Here is a 27,040-nt window from a genome sequence, read left to right as displayed (position 1 = left end):
TATACTATGTCCCTATCTCATATGTGATACAGTAGATTTTTTAAATTATATTCTAGGTGTGCTATATATGGGACATTGGATATATAATAGGTGTATAGATATTTTTGACGCCTAGGTAGCATTATTATATTTTATTCGGTTTTGACCTCTTCGTGTTTCACATTGGTACCTTCTGGTCTGATTAGAGTCTCACGATGCTTTATCTTTTACCGTTACGCTGTGTTTTTTTTTAATAAATAGATCTTAGAACTTATTCCTGTACCATATTTGGCAAACTAAACGTTAAATCAAAGTACTTATTTTATAAAATTGAAATAAAACAAGCGTGTTATTTATAACTGTTGTATATTACACCAATTTGATTGGTACTAAAAAGGAATAAAATACATAAAAATGGAATCATAAAAACATAAAGAAAGACACAATACATTATTCCTAGTAACATCACAAAAAATATTTAAAAGTAGATAAAAAGGTAATAAATTAAGGTCACATTTTATTTTTATTATGGGCTTTATTACTAATGTGGAGTGGCGGCAAAAAAAAATATGTTCGACTCAATGAATCCTTTAACTTGAAACAAAATTCGTCAAAAAGTTTGCCCACCAGTGACAGGATAATTTTACTATTTATATAAAGCTTTCGTTAAAACAGGCATGGCGTCCACTAGATGCAACGACGTGTTCCGTACAAATTAATACAAGTCACTAAGTCTACACCCATACACGTTATTTCGGCGATCACAAGCGGACGCCTCGCCGCACCCCCGTTTCTCTATTTTAAGCCGCCCGAATCTTCGTCCTGCAACTTTTTAAAAATATGATCACTGTTCATTTTTTTTTTTCATACAGATTACATGTAATTTTCAATGTATGCGATACAATACAAAATTGCCAGCACGTTGATAAATGCTTATCTAAGAGATGACAAATGAATGTCAAAAACTATTCAAAGGCCAATACCAAGAGACAGGAGTCGATTTGTAGCATTCGAACATAGCGGATGTAGACGATATCCAATTTTGGTATTTCTGCTTCTTTGGCTAGTTGAAGTATAATTTTGATAGTGTTTTATGCGGCGATTAACCTTAACAGTGAACAGTGATCACAAAATTCTATATTGCTCTCGTGTCTGACATTTTTTAATGCGCAAGTGGTCTCCGCGTGGTTTCTGGAATTTTGCTATCAAGTTGCAAAAACTACAATCACCGTACAACATGCATAAGAAGAATATATTTATCTTTAATTTAACTGACATTGGCCCAAGCCTTATGGCCGCCATTAAGAGGAATAAATAAATTAATACCAAGAGACAGCGATAACACCGCCATGTCCGATACACTGATTTAACGATAAAATTTTGAGGATTAATAAATTATCTAAATTCGCGTTATTTAAAAATGTTACAAAACAAAACTAGCTTACTTATGCGAGTAGAATGGAACCTTGACTTTAAAGCCCCATGGTCAGAGACATCCTGTATTTACCCTTGTTTCACCACTCATTGATACATTTTATGAGACAGATATTGTGATGTCATCTCTGTTTGTTTTGTCTGAATAAACAGAGACGGCATCACATTTGTCTATCACATAAAATGTATCGACGAGCGGTGTAACAGGCCCTTTGGTATTACGAAAATCTCCTCAAGATTTCTTTCTAAAGGTGTTTACTTCCGTAGCATTTTTTTTCAATAGGTTTTTAATTGCAGTTCATTCCAAACAAAAAAATATTTAAAAACATAAGAAACCGCCACAACAACTTCACTACTCTTACATAAATACGTCGATTCAATCGAATTTATTTTAACAGATACAAAATATTATAACTAGAAATAGTTGCACTTTTCACTGCCACAGTCCTTTTTCGAACAACACAACAACAACGTGCAACACTATTTTTTGGGTATGACATCCAATTTTTTCTTTATGTACGGAAGATATAAAAGTGGGCAATTTAGGCCGTAAGGGGAGTCTAAATTGCCCATTCTTTATACTTGCACCAATCGAACAAAACATCTCTTGGTCTATTAAATCGTACCTGTTAAGTGTGTTTTAGTTGTTTTTATACAACGAGTAATATTATGTATATACCATTTTTTTCCCTGGGCCAAAGTGGACAAATCAATCATGCGATCTTCATTTTTTTTCTTTGGGTTTTTTTTTTATTGGGACTTATTTAAGTGTGTAGTTTAAAAAGGAGGTATACCCAAAAACGTAGTAGTGTGCTATTGCAAAATAATAGTTTCAGTCTCGCGTTGCATTTTATCCTAAAAATACAAATGCAAATCACAGGAGAAATTTCATACAATCCTAAGCTATAATAATCATTTTACATAAAGTTTGTTTTTGACTAAAGTTGATTCGAAAATGTATGTTCAAAAAGGTAACCACCAGGAGTCAAAGAAGGTTAATAATTACAATCGGATCGGGGCCTAAATTAGGCGAACTAGTTTGACATTTAAAAATGTTACCAGACATGACAAAAAAAACATCATAATCAAGCACTTTAGGTGGTGCTTTACATACGCATCTGTACGTGGATATATGATATATTAGATACATTATGTTTGCCTTTTTGAACATTATATTTCAAATGATAAAAAAATAATTAGCCTAATAAATCTACAAAATTTCATGTAATACATTAAAAATTGCACATTACTTTAGCCAGATTTATGGTACAAAAGTTTACAACTTATCATTAACATGACAAAAAGACAGACAATCATATCAACTTGTGTATGTACATGCCAAAATCATAAACTTTCCATCTCTAGAATGAATGAATGAATGAACGAATGAATGAATGAATGAACGAACGTATGAATGAATGAACGTATGAATGAATGAATAAATGAATGAATGAATGAATGAATAAAATTTCTATGTATTAATTGTGACCGTATCCTTAAATTAATGGCCACTAAAGCATTGAGTCTACCTTCAAGTCGCTCGTGGCTATTAGTTGCCAGTGAATATTCTGCCCATTTTTTTTTTTTGTAAATTTTGCCGACTACACCTTACCTTACCTACATGACTGTTCTAAGTCTAGAGACATGACATTTTGCCTAGATATAAAATGCCAGACCTAACTGTTTACGCAAACGAGTCTGCGTTTAAAGGTTAGTAATCAAGATATGTTTTGCATACGATTTTGTTTAACCTCGCAAGACCCACGTCAAATTTCGATAGTTGGAATTTGAAACTTAATGTCAATCAGTAGAAGTTGACATTCGTTTTGAAGAATGTCCTAAGTTTAGGACATTGGGCCTTACGAGGGTATGATACGGTCCAGAGGGCAGACACTTACAGTCTTAAAAATAATCCTTAGTATTTCAGGCTTCAGGATTTTTTTTAATTGTGAATGACAAATGGTTTCCTACATAGGTCGATGTTCAAATTAGTGACTTCATCTTGAACCAAATATTCTGGTGAAAATCTTAAAAGAGTGTTCATTCAATTCAACCTTGTAGTGTAGAGGCCAGGGGTCAACGTACTTTATTTTCAAATTACCTGGCGCAGAGTTTACGACAGCTATTACCAAACATTTTAAGGCAAAACAGCCGTTACTCGATACAAACGTATTCCCCTGTTTCCGCTCGGAATAATTACACTGGTAGAAATATATTTTTACTATACTATCTATATATTATCTATCTATAGCCTCTGCCAAGCCCCTATTTTTTTCATAATTTAATTGTTTTACGAACTATGACTACGACTAACTACGACTTTTGAAAAGTATAAAAAATTAAGAGTTTTTAATGCCATAACGACACTCATTAAATAAATTTAACAAGTACTCGTATTAAAAACAAAATAAACAATAGGGGCACAGTCAAAGGTATTAAAATTGGTTTAGTTTTGGACGAGGAAATAAGGGACTACGAAATGCTGGTTTCGTCAGCTTTTTTGTAGATACGATCAATCCGGGCTGCAGTTGTCCCTTTCACGCTCTTTCCTGCGGGATTTGAGGGTTCAACAGGGGTCACTGACATATACGGGTCACTGACCGCATTGCTCATAATCACTGGTGTTAGTATGGTAAGGCATCATCCATATGCACAGTCATGAGAGCGTCTTCGGGATGTATTTCTAGTAACGCTTCGGTGCCATCGTTGAATGGGAACGAGACGCTGCCGTCGATCACTAGACCTGGAAATTCGTATTTTGTAAATTGAATAATAGGGTAGTTTCTAAAAATATTTAATTAGTTAGATTTTCAAAAAATGTCGGACATATTTTTTTTCTTTTGTCAATAAAATAAAAAAAATGTACATACGCTTCTCGTACTACTAAATTACACATTATTTGTCCTTATTTATCAAATCAATAAATTTTTAATGTCAGTTTTGAAGAATTCCCATGGGAATTTAATTCAACTGCTGAATCTAACGGTCTCTACCCACTACATCGTATCATGCCATGATCGTAATAGGAACGTGTCAGAAACGGAATGTCAAGCGCATTCATGACACGTGCCTGCGAAAGTTGGTTAGGAGACGTGCTAGTGCTAGCTACTTTTCAATACAAAGAATATATGTTTGCCCGACTCGTTGCCATTACGGCGTAATGGGTCAGAGACCTCAATAGTAAACGCGAGAGAAGCCGCGGGTAAAGTTAAATAAATAAATAATAAGTTTTTTGTAAGGGGTTTCATTTTTAATGCAAGCCTTTTATTGCTGACTATACTTTTTGTTGACTGTACTTGTATTGTCATTGTCACCCAAACTATATTTGCATACCAAATTTCAAGTCGATGCCATTAACCGTTGAAGAGTTCCGTCCTGCGGAGACGATCCTGGCCGGACTACCAGGATGTCACTATCAGATTATTGTATTGTCACGCAATTTACATAAGTATACCAAATTTTAAGTCAATCCAACCACCGGAAGTTGGTCGAATTCAACTTGCAAGATTTGATAGGAGCTCCGCTGCGCGGTGCTTTGTTTTTTGAGTCGTGTACGTACCGGCGTCGACGCAGTGCGATCTAACCCGGACGGCGGCGGCGCGGTCGCGCACGCGCAGCCCGCGCGGCGCGGGCCACTCCTCGAACGTTATGTACTCGCGCACTGAATAGGCGAGCTTGTCCGACTCTGCACAAACAAGTTTATTGGATCAGTATGGTATTAAACTGTAAAATGTGATAAATGAGTCAAAATTATTTTTAGTGCCAGGAGTGCTTTACAGTCGACCAATTTGATTCTTTGGCCAAAATAGAACCCAGTCTAAGTAAATAACAATTTGTCGGTAACAATATTTTATTTATGTAAAATGTCATTAAGACACGGTTTTGTGATGGCCTACGAATCAATTGGTTGACTGTATGTTAGTTCTCAATGTTCCTTATGATGTTTGTTATGATGATAAATTATTTATGTTTAATATTCTGGGATTTTATTACAAAATACACAGCACAACACAAAATTACACAATTACTAACCCCCTGTTTCACCATTATTATTTGACAGATAAATGTGATGCCGTCTCTGCTTGTTTTGTTCGAAAAGACGGAGACGGCATGACATTTATCCGTCAAATAAAATTAATCAATGGGTAATAAAATGCTATATTTTTCAAATGGCTAAATTTAACCAATTGCTCAAATAAAAAAAATGCTAAAAAAATATGACCCATACGGAACTGTATGTATAAAAGGATAAAAGTAATTAGTTTTAAATTACTAACCGGGCGGGAACATAAGCCTCTGGTTGTATCTCTCTGCTATCTCTCTCGCTTTTTCCAGCGTGGTGTCTACCTTCACTCCTTCCTCCGACAGGATTTTCATCAGCTCCAGGACTGAGTGGGTACGGAGACAGTTTATACTGCAACGGAATTAAAGGTGTCATGGGTTGGGTAACTAACCATCACTCAGTGTCCAAGGAAAAATAATATGTGATTTTCTCGCTAATTTCGATAAGTAAACGGCTACAGAGACACAGGGAAGCTTAAAGTTCCATCTTACAGGTTAGCTAAAACAAAAAAGTAGTTTCTGGGAAATTGCATACGTTTTTATAACGATTCAAAAATGTTACTGATCAAGTGATCACTGATCAAAGAGATACAAGAGTCAAGAAAACATTATTATCTAAGGCGTATTATTATATCATGAGGAGTGATTTTTGGAAATAATTCCGATCCGCTTTAGCGATTCCGTACTTCAAATAGTGAATCTACTGTGTTAATAATCGAAATAAGTTTATTAAAAAAAATAAAGTTAAATATTTGAGATGCAAATCAAAAAATTTCATTTTCTCAACTGAGGTTTTTCCGTAACGGTGGTACCTTGTTGTGTTTTTTTTCATTCATGTGTGCTTGTTGTTGTTGTGCCTAAATTGAATAAAGATCTTCAATTGAGACTTTGAAGTCGATACACTTTTGATATATATTTTTTTTTGAGAAAATAGTATGTTCGAGAAATTACTCAGTGTAGTTATTTAGGGGTTATGTCACTCACCTAAAATGCCAGGAAGTGCTGCCAGTTCCGGTGGTGACACACAATCCTGAACTCTTCGTGTGCGTCCACGCACCCTTGTCGATTTGAAGGCGGAGCAGCGACACTCGCGACGTCACACTCTCTCCTATGAACACCTGCAAGGAGCGAGAGAGATGAGAGATCCTACCGGCTGCGCCAGTGCAGCGGCAGAGGCAAAGTATTTTTTTATAAAACACTACTTATGTTATTTTTGAGAATAATACTTGCAACAATACAGATGTATGTTATAAAAATAATTAAAAACTAAATTTAACATTGCATACAGCTCACGGCACGATAGTGTAGCGGTGACTGCTAATGCGCAAAAGTACAAAATAAGGTATCGCAGGGGAGTGAGCGAAGCGCGGGGAGGGTCCGCCAGTTTTACCTAAAGTTATAATACGGTATTTGACAACTCCTGATTTTGCCATATCTTAATATTATTATGAAAATATAGATATACAGATAGTGTTTAGCGAAGAGAAAATTTAAATCGGTTGAAAATTGGATTTATAGTGATTTTTTGAAAAATCTATATACCTGTCTCTTTCTCAAACGCTTTTCTCTATGCAGCAAGTATGGCGGTACTGGCGTGTGACGTCACATGCCAGTATGTCTTTCTCTGTCTAATCTTGAATTTCAAACCTTTATAACTTTGTTATTTGTAAAGGTAGCTTAAAAATTGATTTTCTATTCGATAACAGGCATTGTGTAGTTTTAATTTATAAAACATATTCAAAATAGTCAAATGCCGTATTGCGTAGTTTCCTGTGTAAAAAAATATTCTATTTAAACCGACAGTTACACTATCAGAAATCATTGAACACGTATTTTTTCTTTGGGAGTGGGGATCAAAGTTTGGTAGTGGGGGCCGGTGACGTCACACCTTGCTAAAGTGTCGCACGGCGTGATGTCACACAGGACCTTAACAGGCTATAGCTACATATTTTATGTTTTATTGACAAAAGAAAAATAATACTTGTCCATTATTTTATGATTATCTATCTGACGGAATCCATACTAATATTATAAATGCGAAAGTGTGTGCGTTTGTATGCTTGTCCGTCTTTCACGTCGAAACGGAGCGACGGATCGACGTGATTTTTGGTATTGAGATCAATTGAGATAGTTTATGGGCCAGAGAGTGACATAGTCTACTTTTTATCCCGGAAAAATGCACAGTTCCCGAGGAAACAGCGCGCGATAACCGAATTCCACGCGGGCGAAGCTAGTTCAGATTTTTTTTTTTATGGACACTCCTATTTCACTGTCGATAAATAATTTATATCGCACTCAGTCTCACATGTGTGATAAATAATGGCATGACAGGGTTACCTCATTGAGCGCCAGGAAGGGTAATACTTTGGTGTGCAGCACAGATTTGCGCTCCTCGGTGGTGAACTGTTCGTTGGTCGTCGGCGCGTCCGTGCTGTCGTGGGGATGCACCACTGCCGGGTACCTGTAGTACCACAGATAATACAATAGGCTGGAGTTAATAATCTGTTTATTGTAGGGACTGACAAAGCAATTAGATAGATAGGTAATTAGATCTAGTGTAAATTTTATCTCTCTCTCTCTCTCTCTCTCTCTCTCTCTCTCTCTCTCTTCTTCCTCCCCTCCCTCAAGTGTCCAGTGATTTTTATTATTATTTATTAAAAAAGTACAATCAGCAAAATATTTACCTGCTATAATGCAATGTGTGCAGATCCACAGGTGTGATGGTGTCCAAAAACTTCGGTTCGCAGGTTATTGTTGTGCGAATCCGCGACCGCCTCATCCAGCGGAAACGGCCCTTAAATTTAATGACTACTTAAAATAATAATTACACAGGTCACACAGGGGTGTAATGAAAACCCCGTAAGATTTCAAATCCCGACGAACAAATAAAAAAAACGGGTAAGTGCGGGTCGGACTCGCGCACCGAGGGTTCCGTACGTAAACAAGAATCGTGTGTTGAAGATATTTCCCGCTTTTTCCGGGTGATTTAATACATCCAGTGTAAGCAGAGCCCTGCTCCTAAGCAAAACGTACGCAGTGTGGGGTCAGATTATATTGGTCATTGATATTTACACACATAAAAAATCAAGATTTTCAGACTTTTCTAGTTGGTTGTGTAATAATAGCTAGCTTCACACCAAATTTCAAGTTTCTAGGACAACTGGATGTACCCTATAGGTTTTCAGTGCACGGCAATTTGTATGGAATCACGTTGTTTAATGACTGTAACTTTTGAATGCGTTTAAGTTTGATTTTTTCAAGGCTTTAAGAGACCGCAGATATTATTATGAGTATTGGATATCAATTTCAGCTTGATACCTCCACGCGTTCCTGCAGATATTATTATGAGGGTCTTGACGCGTTCCGTCTTGACGTACGGACGGACGGACGGACGGACAACAAAGTGATCCTATAAGGGTTCCGTTTTTTCCTTTCGAGGTACGGAACCCTAAAAACTAACAAATGAATCTTAATTATCTGAATAATTGTCATTTACACATTATTATTAGAGTAGCTATATAAATGCTTGTATATTTTTTATCTGGCTTTCAGGAGTAAAATTAAGTGTTTTTTTTAATTAAAAACACGTCTTGGAATTATTGTTTTATGGCCTTATTTAATAAATCTTGTACTTTATGTGCTTAGAATAAATGGGGTTTCAAGTCGTAGTTCCCACGCGGGCCCAGTGCGGATTGGGAACTTCACACGCACCATTGAATCGCTTCGCAGATTTGTGCAGGTTCTTCTCAATGTTTTCCTTTATCGCAAAACATTTGAAAGGTCTGTGACCAACATTGGGGCGTATATAGGCTGGAATGATGATGATGATGATGATGATGATGACGACGTTTATATGTATACGCACCTCCTTAAGAGCGTGTAGCGCACCCTTGACATCGTTTGAACACCACGTGGGCAGGCAGAGCCGCCCGACAGACTTATGTGGCGCGCTGTTGAAACCTATCACTGGTTTCCTAAAAATTAATCGTATAAATTGTACAAAGATTTTATTGTAAAAACTCGTCAATCATTTTATGTGAATTACCGGGGGCAACCGAGCTTTGCTCGGGATAAAACTCGTTAATAAGCGTTTTCCCAGAGATAAGACCAAGATAGATCGATTTGTCATTCCCGAAAACCACTACAAATTTCATCGAAATAGTCGGATTCGTTTCCTAGATTCTGATTAAAAGAATTGCTCGTTTAAAGGTATTAGATAGATAGATACTCGTAGATAGATTATAATGTATAAGTAATATTATATTGAATTAATAAATAAACTAAGCTAAACCATGGCAACCGCCTCGAAAAACTATTGGAAAATTTCCCTCTGTATGCCAAATAAAATAAAAAATTGTAAGTAACGAAGAAATCGATACAAAAATCGATAGTGAACGAATAAGTACTCACTCAGCATCTCTGACTCTGGAAGCGGCGAGTAAGAACGTCCCGTCCCCGCCGCACGGCACGACAACGTCGCACCACTTGATTAGTTCGTCGTTGTACGTCAATCTGATGACAAGGTTGACTAAGCTATGTTAAGGTGAATGAGGGTATCTTGGCACCTTGGCACACGAAATATCGCTAGATGGCGTTAGTGTCGAGAATTCCGTTAAGACGTTACAATCTTGCTTGTGATTGGCTCATTTAGTCATTAACCAATCACAAATGCGACGCAAATGTCAAAGTTGTCAAACGGACCTCACGATAGTAGGGCCAACTAGTCTGTCATTCTCTATCTCTTTCATACTAAGCGCTACTCTTTGCTGAATCTGCTCCTGCACCTTGTGGCTTCACAAACACGTCTTTAACAGCCATAACTACATATATCTGTCTCATCTGCTCACCATCTCGACCTCTCGCCCCATCTCCTTCAGAAAGCGACACCGCGCTCAAACTTCTGCTCCTTGTGGTTTCACAACATGTCTTTAACAGCCATAACTACATATATCTGTCTCACCTGCTCACCATCTCGACCTCTCGCCCCATCTCCTTCAGAAAGCGACACCGCGCTCAAACTTCTGCTCCTTGTGGCTTCACAACATTTCTTTAACAGCCATAACTACATATATCTGTCTCATCTGCTCACCATCTCGACCTCTCGCCCCATCTCCTTCAGAAAGCGACACCGCGCTCAAACTTCTGCTCCTTGAGTTTTCACAACATGTCTTTAACAGCCATAACTACATATCTGTCTCATCTGCTCACCATCTCGACCTCTCGCCCCATCTCCTTCAGAAAGCGACACCGCGCTCAAACTTCTGCTCCTTGTGTTTTCACAAAATGTCTTTAACAGCCATAACTACATACATATATCTGTCTCACCTGCTCGCCATCTCGACCTCTCGCCCCATCTCCTTCAGAAAGCGACACCGCGCTCAAACTTCTGCTCCTTGTGGTTTCACAACATGTCTTTAACAGCCATAACCACATATATGTCTCACCTGCTCGCCATCTCGACCTCTCGCCCCATCTCTTTCAGGCTACGCGCGACGCCGTGCTCAAACTGCTTCTGCTCCTTGTGGTTTTGCAACATGGCGTCGAAGTCCGATCCGCGTTTGCGTAAAACGGACTCCAGCTCGCTGTCCGATATATTGTCGAGGCTGTGCCTGCAAATAATATTTTGGCATAAGTATGTATAACACATTTATCATATCACCAATAAAAACTAACAAAATAGGAAAGTACCAATACTTTAAGAGACGTCATCTTACATTCAAACAATTAACTTTAAAATTATTTAATCGTTTTCATTTCCCGAAAAAACAAATAGGCAAGGTTTTTAAATTCTTTGCATTTAACTGACAAGATGTTACCAAATACTTTCAGTCGAGTGAACATCGTTGTTCGTCATGAGTAAATCTCGAATGACAGGCTGATTTTACATATTAACATGAACTTTTTTATTGTCTTAAGCCGAGTTTAGACTACGAAAGAAATATAGTGCAAGTTGCATTACATTGCGAGGCCGTAAAGCCAACGAGTTTGTAGTGATCAATCGAGCGCCGCAATGTAATGCAACTTGCACGATTTTTCTTGCAAGTCTAAACTCGGCTTTACACTTATTATTATGTACTCCAAGAGCCGAGTACTATTAACTCTCAAAATATTGGTACCTAATTTGTTAGCACCTTGTAAGGTAAACGTACGTGTGCTCGTCGCCTGTCCCTATAGATGTCATTTTTAACTTTATGACATATAGTCAAAATACCACAAACGGGACTAATCACGCTAAAACAATAAAAATGTAAATGTTATGTGGTTGAAACGTCGAGGTAAATTTTACTCGTGTCGTGTGTTTTAGCGTGATAAGTGCCGTTGGTGGTATTTTGACTATGAGTGAAAATCACGAAAGTTTAAAACGTTTATGACATGAGGTGACAGCAGGGTGTCATCTATTGGGCATCAGCGTGTCGAGCACTAGTACGCCTTATTTAAGACAGCTAAAGACTGTTTTTCAAAAAATTTCGTTGAAGGTATCGATATATTTTTAATACCACAAATTTAATTTAAGATCAACACATTTGATCCTCTCTCTCGCTTTTTTCGTGTTGAAGTGAAAGTGACAGATTGAAGTCGCAACTGTTGTCTGACGCTTTCAGTATAATAATGAACACCTTGTATAACAATTATAAATAGATTTATCAGTCGGTCGCGCATCAAACGATGCAATGCAAGTGAACTTTTCCTGTTTACAAACAGATAGTGATCAATAAACAAACCATTGCGACATTTATCGCCAGGGGTCGCCACGAACTGGTATGAAGTGGAGATATTCCATTAGCGCGATAATGACTGATATACAAGCGATTGGTTAAGTGGGTTAATAGGTTCAAAACAAATGAAGGCGCGAGTAAATACGATATCTGACAACTTCTGATTTTGCTATGTCGTTTTTTTAGTATGAAAATATAGATAGAGCTAATGTTTAACGAAGAAGAAATATAATTCGGTTAAAAATATATAATATTAAATATATTTTTGTAAAAATATATATCTTTGTCTTTTATTAACGCTTTTCTCTAAGCAGTTGCCGCTACTTGCGTGTGACTTCACATGCACACGCAAGTAGCGGCATGAATTTCAAACCTTTACAACTCTGTTATATGTAAAGGTAGCTTAAAAATTGTTTTTCCGTTTGCAACACTCATTGACAAGTTTGATTGAAACTTGCTTTGAACGCTTAGATAGGGAAATATATCAGCCCAGCCTATATACGTCCCACTGCAGGGCACAGGCCTCCCCTCAGAATGAGAGAGCTTGGCAGTAGTTTCACGCGACCCAGTGCGGATTGGCACTTCACACACACCATTGAATTGCTTCGCAGGTTTGTGCAGGTTTCCTCACGATGTTTTCCTTCACCGTAAAGCTCGTGGTAAATTTCAAATGTAAAGGGAAATATATAGTAGGAATTATTTGAGCTGTCCCAACCTCGTTAACAGCCAACCTTTTGAACATAGCCATTGTATTTTATTATGTCCTCAAGTTCATAATCCTCAGTTTAAAATGAAATGAATTATAAGATAAAATAACTCATTGAAATAACGACTTTATTATTTACATTAGAGAGTGCGGATAATGTTCGGATAATTTTTCAAAATTGAATGCGTCGTAGACAAGCAGCCTCGTGGAAAAGTATTATCTGCGACACAATCTACAGGTCAAATGAAGTTAATTCCTCTAAGGGCCCTCGCCCACGGCGACTTTTTGTAGCGATGCTATCGCGCGTTTTGAAAATGCTCGACAGCATCGCTACTAACGCGCTTTAGTCGCATTGGCAACGCGCTACAGCATCGCGACTGTATCAATGCAAACGCGCGACGGTTTCGGACGACATCGTGGTGAGAACGGAGGGAGGGTGTGAAGGAAGGGAGGGTGAAGCGCGACAGTAGCGCGTTTGCATCGCGACTGAATCGTGGTATGTGGGCGAGGAGGGTACACAGCTAGCGACCGCATCGCGACTGTATCTATGCGAACGCGCGACAGCATCGCTAGTGCATCGCTACAAAAACTAGCCGTGGGCGAGCGGCCTAAGACACTGTTACTGTTTAAAAGATAATCAAGAGTTAAGATTATTAATTATTAGCAGTAAAACAGCGTCTTTTGGACCTTTGTCCTTAATTTATGACGTTTTTTTCAAAGTCCATAACTAATCCGTTTTTGATTCACACACATTTAGCAAAAGAAAATTAAACATGTGGATTTTTTATGTCTGTCCTCTCTTAAGTGTGTCACGTCATGTCACTTGTCAAGTTTATTTATTTTACAATTTAACACATGGAGTAGGCGCTGTCATCGTTCATCCACCATTACCTCTCATATTTCGTTTTCTAGAATTTTTTTACCGTACAACGGCAAAAACTACTAGACACTGGCAAAATTGTCCTCCGATGGACAGAGCCATATTTTTTTAAAGAAACAACAACAACAATTTAACACATCGACTTTCTGTTATTTTAATGGTGTTATATCTGTTGGCAAACCAATAAATAAATATTAAATTAAATTAAATTAACAATGACTGTGAAGCTATTGCATGAAAAAAGATTTACACCCTCGAAAAAAAATTTTTTTTTTCAATTTTACGAAAAAGTTAATCATCAGGTAGTTCATATCAATGAACTAAGCCATCTGCCAAGGTTAGCAGAAATAAAAAACACGGTGTATAAGGAAGACCTTCGCGTGATATTTTTGCGACAGTTAGGTGGACATTTCCGAGCATATTAAAAAAAAAATTAACAAAACTTATTATTTTCAATTCCCTACACTACTCAAATTAAAGTGGGCTTTATCACTACTCTTGAACAACAAATGGAAAGTAGCACAGTATTAATTTACAGCGCACAATCAACTACGCATATAACCATGTCTTTTATCGTGATATACCTAGTGTTTGTTTCCAATTATTACCAGTTCTGGATCACTTAGAGATAAGAAGATATTTATAAGTGCTATGTTATGATTCAGAGGCCAATTATGTTCTATAAAAACCGGCCAAGTGCGATTCGGACGCGAGCGCCGACGGTTCCGCACAAATTTTTAGATATATATGAATATATTCAGTGTTCGCAGAGCCCCGCTCCTAAGCAAAATGTACGCAAAGCGGGGGCATTTTTAATTGGTTACTGACATACCCAAAAATATTGCACTTGTTCAAGCTGCACATGGGCTTGCCCAAACTGTGCCCTTAGTGTAAGTTTCGGTACAAAATACGTCTCGATCGCGTTCGCGTTAAAATTTCAATTTGTATGGAAACACGAACATCGCAAACATTCCGCTATTTGCATACAAATTGGGATTTGAACGCGAACGCGATCGAGACGTATTTTGTAACCAAAAACTTACACTAAGGGCACTGATGCTGCTGCGGCAGCGCATGCATCTAGAAGGCAGCACTGCCGGGTTCAACGCTTCCACAGACGTCTACAATACGACGATGGAGAGACTTACTTCTCATACTCGTATCTGATGACCTCGGATACGATGAGGCACTTGTCCATGTGTAGCTAGGGATTTCCCAAACTGATGCTGTTGCGGAGGCATGTGGAACTAGAGAGCAGGACCGCCGGGTTCAACTGCTTCTGAGAATGCCTGAAAGACATGGGAAGACTTACTTCTCATATTCGTATCTGGTGACCTTGGAGACGATGAGGCACTTGTCCATGTTTAGTTTAGGCTGATCGGAGCTGGTGCTGCCGCGGCGGCGGGTCGTACTGGAAGGTAGTAACGCCGGGTTCAACTGCTTTGCTGATTTGCGAAGGCCTGAAAAATTATAATTGACAAGATTACGAGATGTAAGCTTGTAAAATTCCAAAATCTCAACCTCAAACACTAGACAGGCATTTCATTTTCAAGGAGTGACCGTTACACAATGTAACTGAAGGCCACGATATAATTTTTATGAATTTTCAAACCTTTAAACGAGCAATTATTGTATACTTATTTACTCGAAAATGGTTTTAATACTTAATGTTCGGCCTGTTAGCAGATTAATTAAAGAAATCTTCCAGTTGAATTGCGTGCTGGCCTAATGGTATGCGGGAACGAATACGTAGTCAAAGGTGAGTAGGTACTATGAAACAACCAATAGGTACTTTACATATACCTAGGTACCTCTACACTTTTTTTTATTCATGTGAAGGGACAATCTTACGCAAACGAAGCAATTTCTTAAGGGTCTCCTGACTATTAATGTTTAAAAGATAATTAAAGTGAAACAGTGTAAAGCGTGAAAAAACACCATAAATTAAGGAATTTAGAACCAAAAAGTTGCAAACCTTAACGCAGGTAAGATTACCTATTCAATAACTTTCCAATTGGACACGAAAATTATCATACAATTGAAAAAACATAGCAATTTTAACTAAACTACGTCGCGGACAACGAAGAATTTCGCGCAGACCTCCACTATTGACTATGTCACTCGCGTGCATATTTGACGTAGCATTCGCACAAAATCACTGTGCGAGCGCGACACCTTTTTTTTCATTTCAATTGAATGTCAATAATTGACTGCAGGTCTAGAAAACTCGAAACTCGAAGTTCTGTCGGCGGACCCTCTGACACTTATACTATTTTAATACGAGAAGAGAGGCGGTAGATACGAAACCGAGTTTCGAGTGAAGAGCCCTGCTGTCTGCCGAAGTTAAAGGAAATAAAAAAAAAGTGTATCGATGTAAAATAGAACAAGAAAAAAATCTAGCGTGACAACATAAATATAATCATAATTTAGAAAGCATAGTTTTTTAGGTCCCGACCCAAAGGTGCCAACGGGACCTATTACTGAGACTACTGTCCTGTCTTGTCTGTCTTTCTGTCTTCTGTCTGTCTGTATGTCCGTCTGTCACAGGTCTATCTCATAACCGTAAAGTGTTAGACACTTGAAATTTTCAAAGATCATGTTTATTACTGTGCCGCTATAACAACGAATTTAAAAATAAAGTCTTACAAATTAAAAGGGGTCGCTTACTCAAAACGTTTTTTTCAGCGTTTTTGGGTGCTAGACGTTATTAGCCGTGCTAAGGCGACCGAGTTGCCTAGCAACGACTAGCTATTTGGTTGAATATATCCTTTTTAAGTTTGCGATTAATGATGTTTATAAAAGCTTCGATAATATAATATAGTGACTGTCTGATTGTGTGGTTTATTGTTTTGTGCAAAATTAATAAAGCATTTATAAAAATAACCTCAATAAGCCACCTGATAAAGCGCGCCAAATCACACGTATAATCACATGTTTACCATTATTTTTTTTCGCACTAAAAAAATCATAAGAACTAAGTATTTAACACTATTTACAAGGTTTATACAGTTTAAAATTTATCACACTAGTCAACTTCTTATTATTTAATTACACAACATACGAATATCACTGAATTCCGCGAAGAACCAAACTGACAGCTCGAATTTTTCTGCTGTCGCATGGCAAGCCCCTCTGACACTTATACCTACTATTTAATACGAGAGCGTTGGGACGGTCGGTACGATACGAGCTTCGAGTTTCGAGTTTCGTAGTAGCCCTGCTGTCTGCCGAAGTTAAAGGAAATAAAATAGAACACGACAAAATCTAGCGTGAGAACATAAATATAATCATTAATCATAGAGTGCATTTTTTAGGGTTCCCGTACCCAAAGGGTGCCAACGGGACCCTACTGTCTTTCTGTCTTTCTGTGATCTGATGATGAAGTTAGATGTTGGCCATAGGAACTCTGTAATAAAACGTGTGACTGCATCGATTTTGGTCTCATTTGATTCGTCTTGACGACTACCTATTTTGGTAACCAAACCAGGGGCATAAAGTACCGCCAGCAAAAAAGCTTGTATTAGATTTTTTTTTTACAAACAACTATTACTGAACTATTTGTTTTTAAAACATTGTACGGAGGTGCGGAAACCCTTCATGCGCGAGTCGCTCGCACTCGCACTTGACCGATTTTTATTTTTATTATAGAATATAGCGTCCCACTGCTGGGCAAAGGCCTCCCCCTTGGCCTCCACAACTCCCGTCGGGATGATGTTTTTATGTTATTGCACAAAAAATACAATAACAAAATTATAAACCATATGATCGATAACAATGAGAATGATAATGATAACCGTTTGTTGTTATTACATCGTAAGTGGCGACCTTGGGCTTATCTGTACCATTATTATTAATGATAGGAGTACTCATTTTAGTCATTAAAGTTAAGGCACCGATGCACTGAAACAATCTAGAGTAGAGACATTGGAACGGATTAAAAATAGTAGATTGTACAACGAGGGCATAAAACGAGCCATCATTTGGGGAATCATCCATAGTAGCGATGGATATAGTAGTGACATCCTGGTAGTCTGGCCAGGATCGTCTCCACAGGACGGAACTCTTCAACGGTTAATGCCATCTACTTGAAATTTGGTATGCTAATGTAGTTTGGTTGACAATACATGTACAATCAACAAAAAGTACAGTCAGCAAAAAAAACTTGTATTAAAAATTATTTTTTTACCAAAAACTTATTATATTTTTAACTCAATTAAGAGCAGGGGTATTATTTATTCATTCATTAAAATACGAGTAGAGTTGCAGGTGGTAGGACCTTGTGCAAGGTCCGCCCGGATTGCTACCACCATCTTGCTCGCTAAACCTGCCGAGAAGCAGCAGTGCTTGCACTGTTGTGTTTCGGCGTGGAGAGTAAAACAGCCGGTGGAATTACTGGCACTTGAGGTATACCATCTTAGGCCTCTAGGTTGGCAACGCATCTGCAATACCCCTGGTGTTGCAGATGTTTATGGGCGGTGGTGATCTCTTACCATCAGGAGACCCACTTGCTCGTTTGCCATTCAGTCGATTAAAAAAAAAAAAAAGAGTAAGTAGATCTTGCTTTGAAGAAGTCCCCATAATTTCTTAAAACCAAGTTATCAATCAACATAGAAATATGTTTTTATTGACATTGCTGCAATATCTCGTGTTATTCTTAGAATGTTTACATAACTGATATGGTTGGAAAACATGCTATTTATTTTACATTGCAACCTACGTTTATGTTCACCTCAAACCAGTAGGTAATATTAAGATTACAACCACATCTATAAAAAATACAACTGGACAAGCATTCTAAATTTTTAGGTTCGTCAAAAACTTAACTCTACGGGAACCTCGTCTAAACTAAAGTTTAGGTTTTAATTTAATATTATGAAGACAAATTTGGATTGTATGTTTGTACCTACTTAACATATTTAAAAAAAAGTTTTTAAGCGGTTTTAGCGCGCCGTCTCTTTCTCAAGCGATACTTTATAAGAGGGATGGCGCGCTAATACCGCGCGGTTAAGGCGATTGTCACACTGCCTTCGCATCCCGTTGCAGCGTGCGGAGCGAACGAAACCGCGTGCGGCGACGACGCACCACCGTACGGATTTGCTCCGCATCTCCGTCCGGAACTGTGATGCACGACCGAACGCATTTTATTTGCTTCTTATGCTCATTTCTATGGCACATTGAGGGCATACCCCGCGTCTCGGCCCGCATCATAGAGGTGAAACGTACTAGGTAAAATGCGGACTGAATCTTGCGAGTACGCGTCCACAAAAAGACTAGATCCAAATACCAGGTCCACCAGTATCTACGAGTACTTACTTAACTCATTGACTCATTGCGTAAACAAAATGATTCCCGTCAATGCGCTCCCGTGATTGCATTGATTAGTTTTACGAATATCGAACTACCGAATTCCGCATCATAGTTCAGTCTTCACACTTCATGTTTTTTTTTTAATTTTAACTTATATTAAATACCGACTAAAAACTTCCCTACATACTTTATACAGGTTTAGGACTGTCAGCAATTTTTATAAGTTTTTCAATAAAAAAGTGTACATAAATGCTTGTTTTCAAGTTGGCGGAACGTTGTCAGCCGCCGTACTCCTAAATACTCGTACGCTAAAAGAATCGTGGGCGGGAACGCGTACTCACGCGTCCAAGCCAAATAACCTATTCCAAAAACCTATTCCAGTTAATACGCACCTCTACCGCATCATCGTCCGGGAGTGCGCTGCGAACCGTCGTGCGACTCGCACCTCCGAAGTCCGAACGGAGATATGAAGCCAGTGCGTTACACCACACCATGCGGTTTTTGTGTACAAAACAAAATTCTCCAGCAGTGTTTTTCAACGTGTGGGTCGCGAACCCCTGGTGGGTCGCGAAGCCCCTATCAGTTGTTGGGAGAACTACTTCAGTAAAAAGAACAACAAGTTTAAATATATTTATTAAGAAAAATGTAAACTAATAATATTTGTCACAAAATAAAATACATGAAAAAATGTTTGATATAACCTGCAGAACTATCGTATTTAACTTTGTTGAATATTTATTTAAAGGAAATCAGTAGGTACTATGTGTTGAGGAGTGTAGTAGTTCCATTTGCAGTTCTGTGGTGTTTTGTTTGGCATGGTGTGTCGTCTGATATGGTGCGCTTCACCTTGCTTAAGTTAAGCTTATACATGTAAACTGTGTTGCTATCCCTACTACATATATTGTGTTTTTAGCTGTTGGTTCTTAAATAAATAAATAAAAGCAACAGGTAGGGGGGGTCGCGAAATACATACACTACATGTTCTACAGTACAAAGTTAAAAACCGCAGCCACTGCGATGTGCGGAGCAGTGTGAGAAACGCCTAGCTAGCCGCATAGTGAGTATGTGGCCTTAAATTTTAATATATATAAAAAGTTATATTATTAGCGAAGGTAGTTTCTATCAATGAGATGGGCCGGCTATCGAAGCAGTGGCGTGGCGTAGTGGGAGCGAGGGCAAAATATATATAAATAATATTGAATAATAAATATCTTGATAATAGTAATATTTCATCTTATTATCCTGTGTTCTGTTATTTTCACGTATTTTATGTACAATATAAAGTTTTACAATACAATACAATTTCATTTGTCGCACCTACGATTCAGACCGATTAGAATGAGCACGAAATTTTCCATTACTTTAAAAAAAAGACTGTAATTACTGTATACTTTTTTAAATTGAAATACCTAAATTTTCTTCTGCCAAATTTATTTTCTTCCGCCCCTCCACCCCACTCCACTCCACTGTATCGAAATCACGGTATTTATCGGCTCCGTGCCGGTGCGCGGTGGTAAAAAAAAAAGTTAGGGGCTATAGAATTCATTTTAGTATAAAGTGGCCAGTTGTTGAAGTAATTGACACCTTATACTAAAAATGAACTCTGTTTATAGGTAACTAGAATTCATTTTCAGTGTAAGGTAGCCAGTTATTGAGCAGTGGCCAGTAACTGACGATTTACCCTAGTTGCGGTGAAAATCTATAAGAAACTCTTTTAATACAAGCATATGAACTGAGATCTAAATTAAATATAATACAAAGTTGAGACACAAATAGATTGTGATCACATAAATAAACATAAACATGTATATAAGGTTATATTAATAACTTAAGCAACAGGTCCCGAACCTGATAAGCAAGGCACCTAATTAGCGAATGTTTCCATCACATAATTTATTTTATGTAATAACTATCTTTTGCCCGCGACTTCGTCCACCGTAGAAATAAAAGACAGCCCACCCCCTTTATCTTATGACCGAAACTACTGAGGCAACATTTCACACCTCATTTTCTAGGTCTACGAGTACATTGATACTAGAGCTAAAGTACATAGAGCGTAATTAATTTTTGAAATATTTTCGAGCAGCAATGTAATGCGTACAATAATTTGATACGAGAGAGAAACGTTCTGTGACAGCTGTCACGTCAACAAGTGCGACGTTTTGAATAAAAACAAAGCAGTATCACGTAGTGATACATTGCGTGCTAATTAATTTTGTAAGGAAAATTATAAGTCAATTGTTTTAACTAAAACATAATAAAATGTGATTATTAGGGCCCTTAAACTTTGAGGTAGTATCAAAAATACACGCTGTATAAAGAAATTTAACTAATCAATAAAATTAAATACTTAACTATCTTCTGCCCGCTTCAATAGAAGCTAGCTACTAAATAAAATGATGAATTGATGACATGTAATAGTATTTTATGCAACTGTATCATAATAGGGGTCCTTAAAACTCGATTGTGGGTTAATAGGGTCACATGAGTGTTTAAGGCCTAATTACGTACATTTGCATACAATATTTTATCTAAATTCATATATTAAATCCTCTATCATGTGTTCAAAAACCATTGAGAATGACCTGCATTAACGAGAACTAGGTAGGTATGTCTGCCCCACGAGCTGCGCCCGCAGCGCGCGCGACGACCTGCTGCTGCACGTGGACGCGGCGCTCCCCCCCCCCCCCCGTGCTCTAATGATGTATGAAATCTCATTACGATACAGCCGTGTTCATAATAGAATCCAATGTCGTAATGCTGGTCATTACCTATGGTTTTTGAACGAAAAATTGAGGATTTACTATATGGGTTTAGATAAAAACAATTTGATATTGATGACGATGATAAAGAACATGTAGAAGTCACGGCATTACATAGTGTATTTTTATGTAGTGATAATGATGATGTTATTTATAGATTATGGGATCCTTGTTTTCACCGATAATAATTTTCCCAAACAAGTAATTTCCCAACTGTTACATATAGACGATCATTTATATATATATTGGCTATCCTAATCAATAAATAAATTAGTTAACTATCAATTTTAAACTGGCCCTTTCCACATACTTCACTATCTAATTGAACCAATTCTAGCTAGATAACGCTTGTTGAAAACAAAAATGACACAATACAAAAAGTGCTACTTTTCAGTATGGCAATCTAAACTTTTGAGTGGCCTTTTATGATGAGAAGCACAGTAACAAGGAATCTGGTATTTTGGGAATTAAGTATTCCAGAAATCAGGTAAATTGGCAATCTTGTAATTTGCAATTCTGGTATTTATAGAACAAACATATTTATTAATAACATTTAAACTATTATATTGGTTAGTTATCTTCCAATTTTACAGTTACTTAGAAATAAAAAATGTGTGGCTGTAACAAAATGATGAGTTTAAAAAAAAAGTTCAGTATACCTAGTGTAATTTTTCTTTTTAACAGTACTGCATATTTTTGGGATAGATACTTTAAACTTTGCAGTGACATTTTTAAGTTGTTTTCATTTTCAAAATTTTATCCCAAATTGTCTTCTACTTTTTCAATAAATGACTTTCTTGAAACAAAAAAGTACAGTTTATGAGTAACGTTATAAAACTTTCTTTAACCATTCTTATTTGAAAACTGACACTAAACGAAAAGAGTCTGTTCATGGTTTAATTTTATAGTTTATTACCTAGGCCTAGTGGTTAGAGAACCTGACTACGAAGCTTGAGGTCCCGGGTTCGATTCCCGCGTTGGGGCAGATATTTGTATGAAAAATACAAATGTTTATTCTCGGGTCTTGGGTGTTTAATATGTATTTAAGTATGTATCTATCTATATAATTATATTTATCCGTTGCTTAGTACCCATAACACAAGCTTTGCTAAGCTTACTTTGGGACTAGGTCAATTGGTGTGAATTGTCCCGTAATATTTATTTATTTATTTATTTTGAAAAAATGTTAGTTAAAGGGCGGCACTATACAAAATGTGTCATTTTAAAGTTAATAAAATTCGCATTTAAAAAATAACAATCAACGACAATATCGTCATTAGATATACGAAATGTGTCACTTTTTCATTAACCCTAACAACAGCTCCGCTTCATGCTTGGTCTCGGACTGACTGATTTAGTGTAGTGAGTGACGCTTTTTAACTCACGGTATCAACAACATGGTATCAACGTTTGGGCAATAAGTACAAAGTGACACTACCGCCATCTTTCGGCAACTATAGGCAACCCGCGTAACTGAGTCCTCGCCTGCGCGGTACAGGGGCGCGGGGGTAGGACGACAAAGGGGACTGAAGGAGGTGCGGGCGGCAACCGGAATGAGCTGTGCTAAGAAGCGCCTGCCGCCCGCATCTCCTTCAGTCCCCTTTGTCGCCCTACCCCCGCGCCCTGTACGCGCAGGCGAGGACTCTGAAGATGATGATGATTATGAAGTCTGTCTGCATTGCGTGCGTCTCGTCAGATAGTTTGTAGATAGCGGGTAAACTAAAATTATCATTTTTTGTTTAGTGTCATTTTTGTTTTTAACAAGCGATAAGATGTTTGTAAAGCATTAATCTAGGAAACTGCTTCCTTAATCAGTACTTCCTCAAGCAATATTTACAAGTGTTTACAAATTATTTATCACTAGCTTGATTCTCACAACTTCGTCTGCGAATCTTCTTGACAGGCGAATTATGCTAGATGGCGTTAGTGCCTTGTTATCACACTTGCGACTTGCAGGCGAGTTGAAAGAGACGAGCGCACAGCGAGTTCGCTGCGAGCGCGCAACGATATCGCCGCGAGCGTGCAACGATATCGCCGCGAGGGCCCCAAAAACGCCATATTGTAGACTCTCGTACAATAATAATAGGGCGTCCTCGGCGCTATACGCAGCTAACTCGCTGCGCCCTCGCGGCGAAATCGTTGCGCGCTCGTCACGCGTTCAACTCGCCCGCAAATCGCAAGTGTGATAAGGCCCTTAGTATCGAGAGGGCCTATTTTTTTTTTAATTTCGGCTTCTGTGCAATAGGGCAATTTTTGTCAAGGTTGAAACCTAGAAGCCAAGCAAGTGATTTGAGTGGAGTTTTTTGGCTCATTTAGTTATTTAACGTGATTGCACTAACGTGACAGAAATATCAAAGTTGGCAAATGGTCCTCACTATACTAGTGCCATCTAGCCTGTCACAGAAGAAGTACATATCTATTAAATAATGTTTTTCCATCGTATTTTGTCGGGTTACTTTGTATTTATCATGCTTCCTCAATTAGCTCCAGTAAACTTCAGTACAGTTTGATTCATTCGAGTTAACACTTGACAGATGGGCGTGCCTTCAGTCAATTTTCAACTTTGACGTCATACAAATAAAGCCATTTTTAGTATACCGCTACCCACGTTTACGGATTATGTAAAAATTGTTTTATTTGTATGACCTCACAGTTGAAAATTGACTGACGGCACGCCCATCTGTTAAGTGTTAACTCCAAGTAATCGTACTGCAAGCTAGTTGAGAAAGCAACATAAATACAAACTTTTCCAACAAAATACGATGGCAAAACATTATTCACTACATCTGTTTCCTATGTTTATGGTTACACACTAGGAATCACGCTCGTTTTCCACTTAATTCATTTTGTCACATGGTATATATAAAATGAGGGTAGAAAAAGAAAGTGAATTAATAAAATAAATATCACATAGGACACTTGACATCAATTGAATTGACCTAGTCCCAAAGTACACAAAGCTTGTACTATGGGTATTTATTTAAATACATATGTACATACATGCTTAAGTACATATTAAGCACCCAAGACTAGAGAACAAACATTAATATTTTTACTTTTTGCAAATACATTGTAGATACATGTCAAGAAAGGCTTGTCAGATGTACACCAACAAAGTAAGAAAAAAACAAAAAGATAAGTTGTGTTTATTAAAACAAATTAAATTTGAGTATAGTATTTTTTTTAGATCCTGCTTTGCTGGGTTAATCAAAGTACCAAAATAATAGTAAACTCAAAATAAAAAAAATCAAGACAGAGAGCATAAGCAGGCACAATATGGATCAGCGCACAAAGGGAAAACTATATTTTATGTGTTTCATAGCATTCTAATGCTATAATGAAATGAAATGGAATATTCTAGATTTATTTTATTTTGGTGTTTATTTTGATTACAAGGTCGACAGATTAGATTGGATTAGTAATCTATATGAGTTGTAATTATTCAATTTCAAATTCAAAAACATTTATTTGTAAGAATAAAGTAAAATGATCTTAAAATAACTTTAGCACATGTATTCAGCATGCAAGCAAGCATACAAATATTTAGTTTTAGGTCACTAAAAATCTAGGTTGTAATTTTCGTCAATATTATTTTATGTATCTACTTACTTACATTTAATTAATTCCATCAGAGTAAATATTAGACAATAGTAAGAAATATACCTATATATTCGTTTTTTTTCTAGTCTATATAATAGGATTATGTTTTCGTAATTTATAGTTAACAAAGCTCAGAGTAAATAAATGCTAAATAAATGCTAAATTTTCTAACAGGTGTCACCTTTATCTACCTTTAGAAACATGTTCATTAATTACAAAAATCATGGCACTAAATTCCTTTCAATTAAAAAAATTAAAGAGATAAATAGGTACTTACGTCTCAATCCTTTAGTTATAGAAACACTGAAGTTATTTAGCACTGACATGTTTGAAAGTTTATAAAGAACTTAAACTAAACACGAGTTACGATAAATTGCACTTAAAACAAAATTAATCTTACTTTAATACTTAAATAAAAATCACTGATTACATACAACAACTAAGGATTTAATAACTGTGTCACACCACCCGTGATACACGTGAAATGCAACAATTATTATGATAAAAAATACGATTAGAACGCGGGTTTGGCCACTTGTTTATTGGAAGGAATTCGGCTATCAACCAATTGTGACGCGTTTATAGAAATAATTATCGGTTATAGAGGCGTGGCGCTGCGATTAAGGCGTCCTAGGTTAAACGACAAGTTGTTTTCTTATGATAAAAGAAAGCATTTCAAAAGAGCTCATCGACACGAAAGGAAAATAAATGTCAAGTTGACGGTAAACTATAAGGGGACCAGTAATGCTCGACCCTATACTGCTCAGCCATCACTGTACGACCTGATAATACGAACTCATTTTGGATTATAATTATCAAGTCGTACAATATTAGGTCGTGCATTATTAGGGTGTCCAAATTTTTGCTCGGCCTGTTAATGCTCGACCTGTTATTGTACGTCGTTATAATCGGAATCCAATCGAATCGAATGACCATAGATTTGTGTTAGGTTGTGTTAGGTCCAATTGTGACCACAATGCGCGAGCCGAGCGAGCGTAGCGAGCGTGCCGCGGTAGCGGCCGGCGAAGCGCCAGGACCAAATTAATTTATTTTCTACTAAATTTATTAATATTCGGTGTACACGAAAAACATGATCAATCGTGCGAATGCTTTCTGTCAAAAGTGTGCTCCGATTATTAGGTCGTACAAAATCAGGTTGTCCAATAGCACCTTGAACATTATCGGTACAGGGTGATAAAGCTCGACCCGTGTTCCAAGTGACATGTGATTGAATTATCAGGTCGTACAAAATCGGTCGAGCATTGTCCAGGTCGTACAATAACTACACCCAACTATAACAGCTCCGCACCGCAAGCAGCCGGGTCCGGGCAATGGCGGTGACAGAGACAGTTTAAAGGCGTATTTTATTGTGTAACTAGCAGAAACATGAATTTTAAAGTATTGATAATGCTGAATAGTAATAATTAGTAATAAATATATCAGTGGTTGGATTTCGATTTTAGATCAGTTAGTGTTAGTTAGACGTTTGAGTTAGGTTTTAATTTTAATGGCTGGGTTTGGTGAATTTACTCCTCAGAACAATTTAAAACGCTAATCTATTGTTCTGACAACTACTAATAAAAAAATACCTAGT

The 27,040-nt window shown here is 37.4% G+C and overlaps 1 protein-coding gene across 1 annotated transcript; it reads right to left on the bottom strand.

The window, feature by feature from the left end:
* Positions 1-328: 328 nt before the first annotated feature.
* Nadk2 (NAD kinase 2, mitochondrial) lies at positions 329-26,173 on the bottom strand. The gene is made up of 11 exons (XM_074108937.1): positions 25,724-26,173; positions 15,090-15,237; positions 10,920-11,084; positions 9,886-9,987; positions 9,341-9,449; positions 8,160-8,269; positions 7,813-7,936; positions 6,460-6,593; positions 5,691-5,827; positions 4,973-5,098; positions 329-4,156 (listed from the first exon to the last, which is right to left on the bottom strand). Exons 1-11 carry the CDS (start codon positions 25,770-25,772, stop codon positions 4,038-4,040), a joined length of 1,323 nt encoding a protein of 440 aa, XP_073965038.1. The 5' UTR covers positions 25,773-26,173; the 3' UTR covers positions 329-4,037.
* Between the last annotated feature and the right edge of the window lie 867 nt (positions 26,174-27,040).

Source organism: Choristoneura fumiferana, chromosome 27 (assembly GCF_025370935.1).
Source record: "Choristoneura fumiferana chromosome 27, NRCan_CFum_1, whole genome shotgun sequence".
Classification (NCBI taxonomy): Eukaryota; Metazoa; Arthropoda; class Insecta; order Lepidoptera; family Tortricidae; genus Choristoneura; species Choristoneura fumiferana.
The sequence above is the reverse complement of the archived record's forward strand: the minus strand, read 5'-3'. Positions and strand labels throughout refer to the sequence as shown.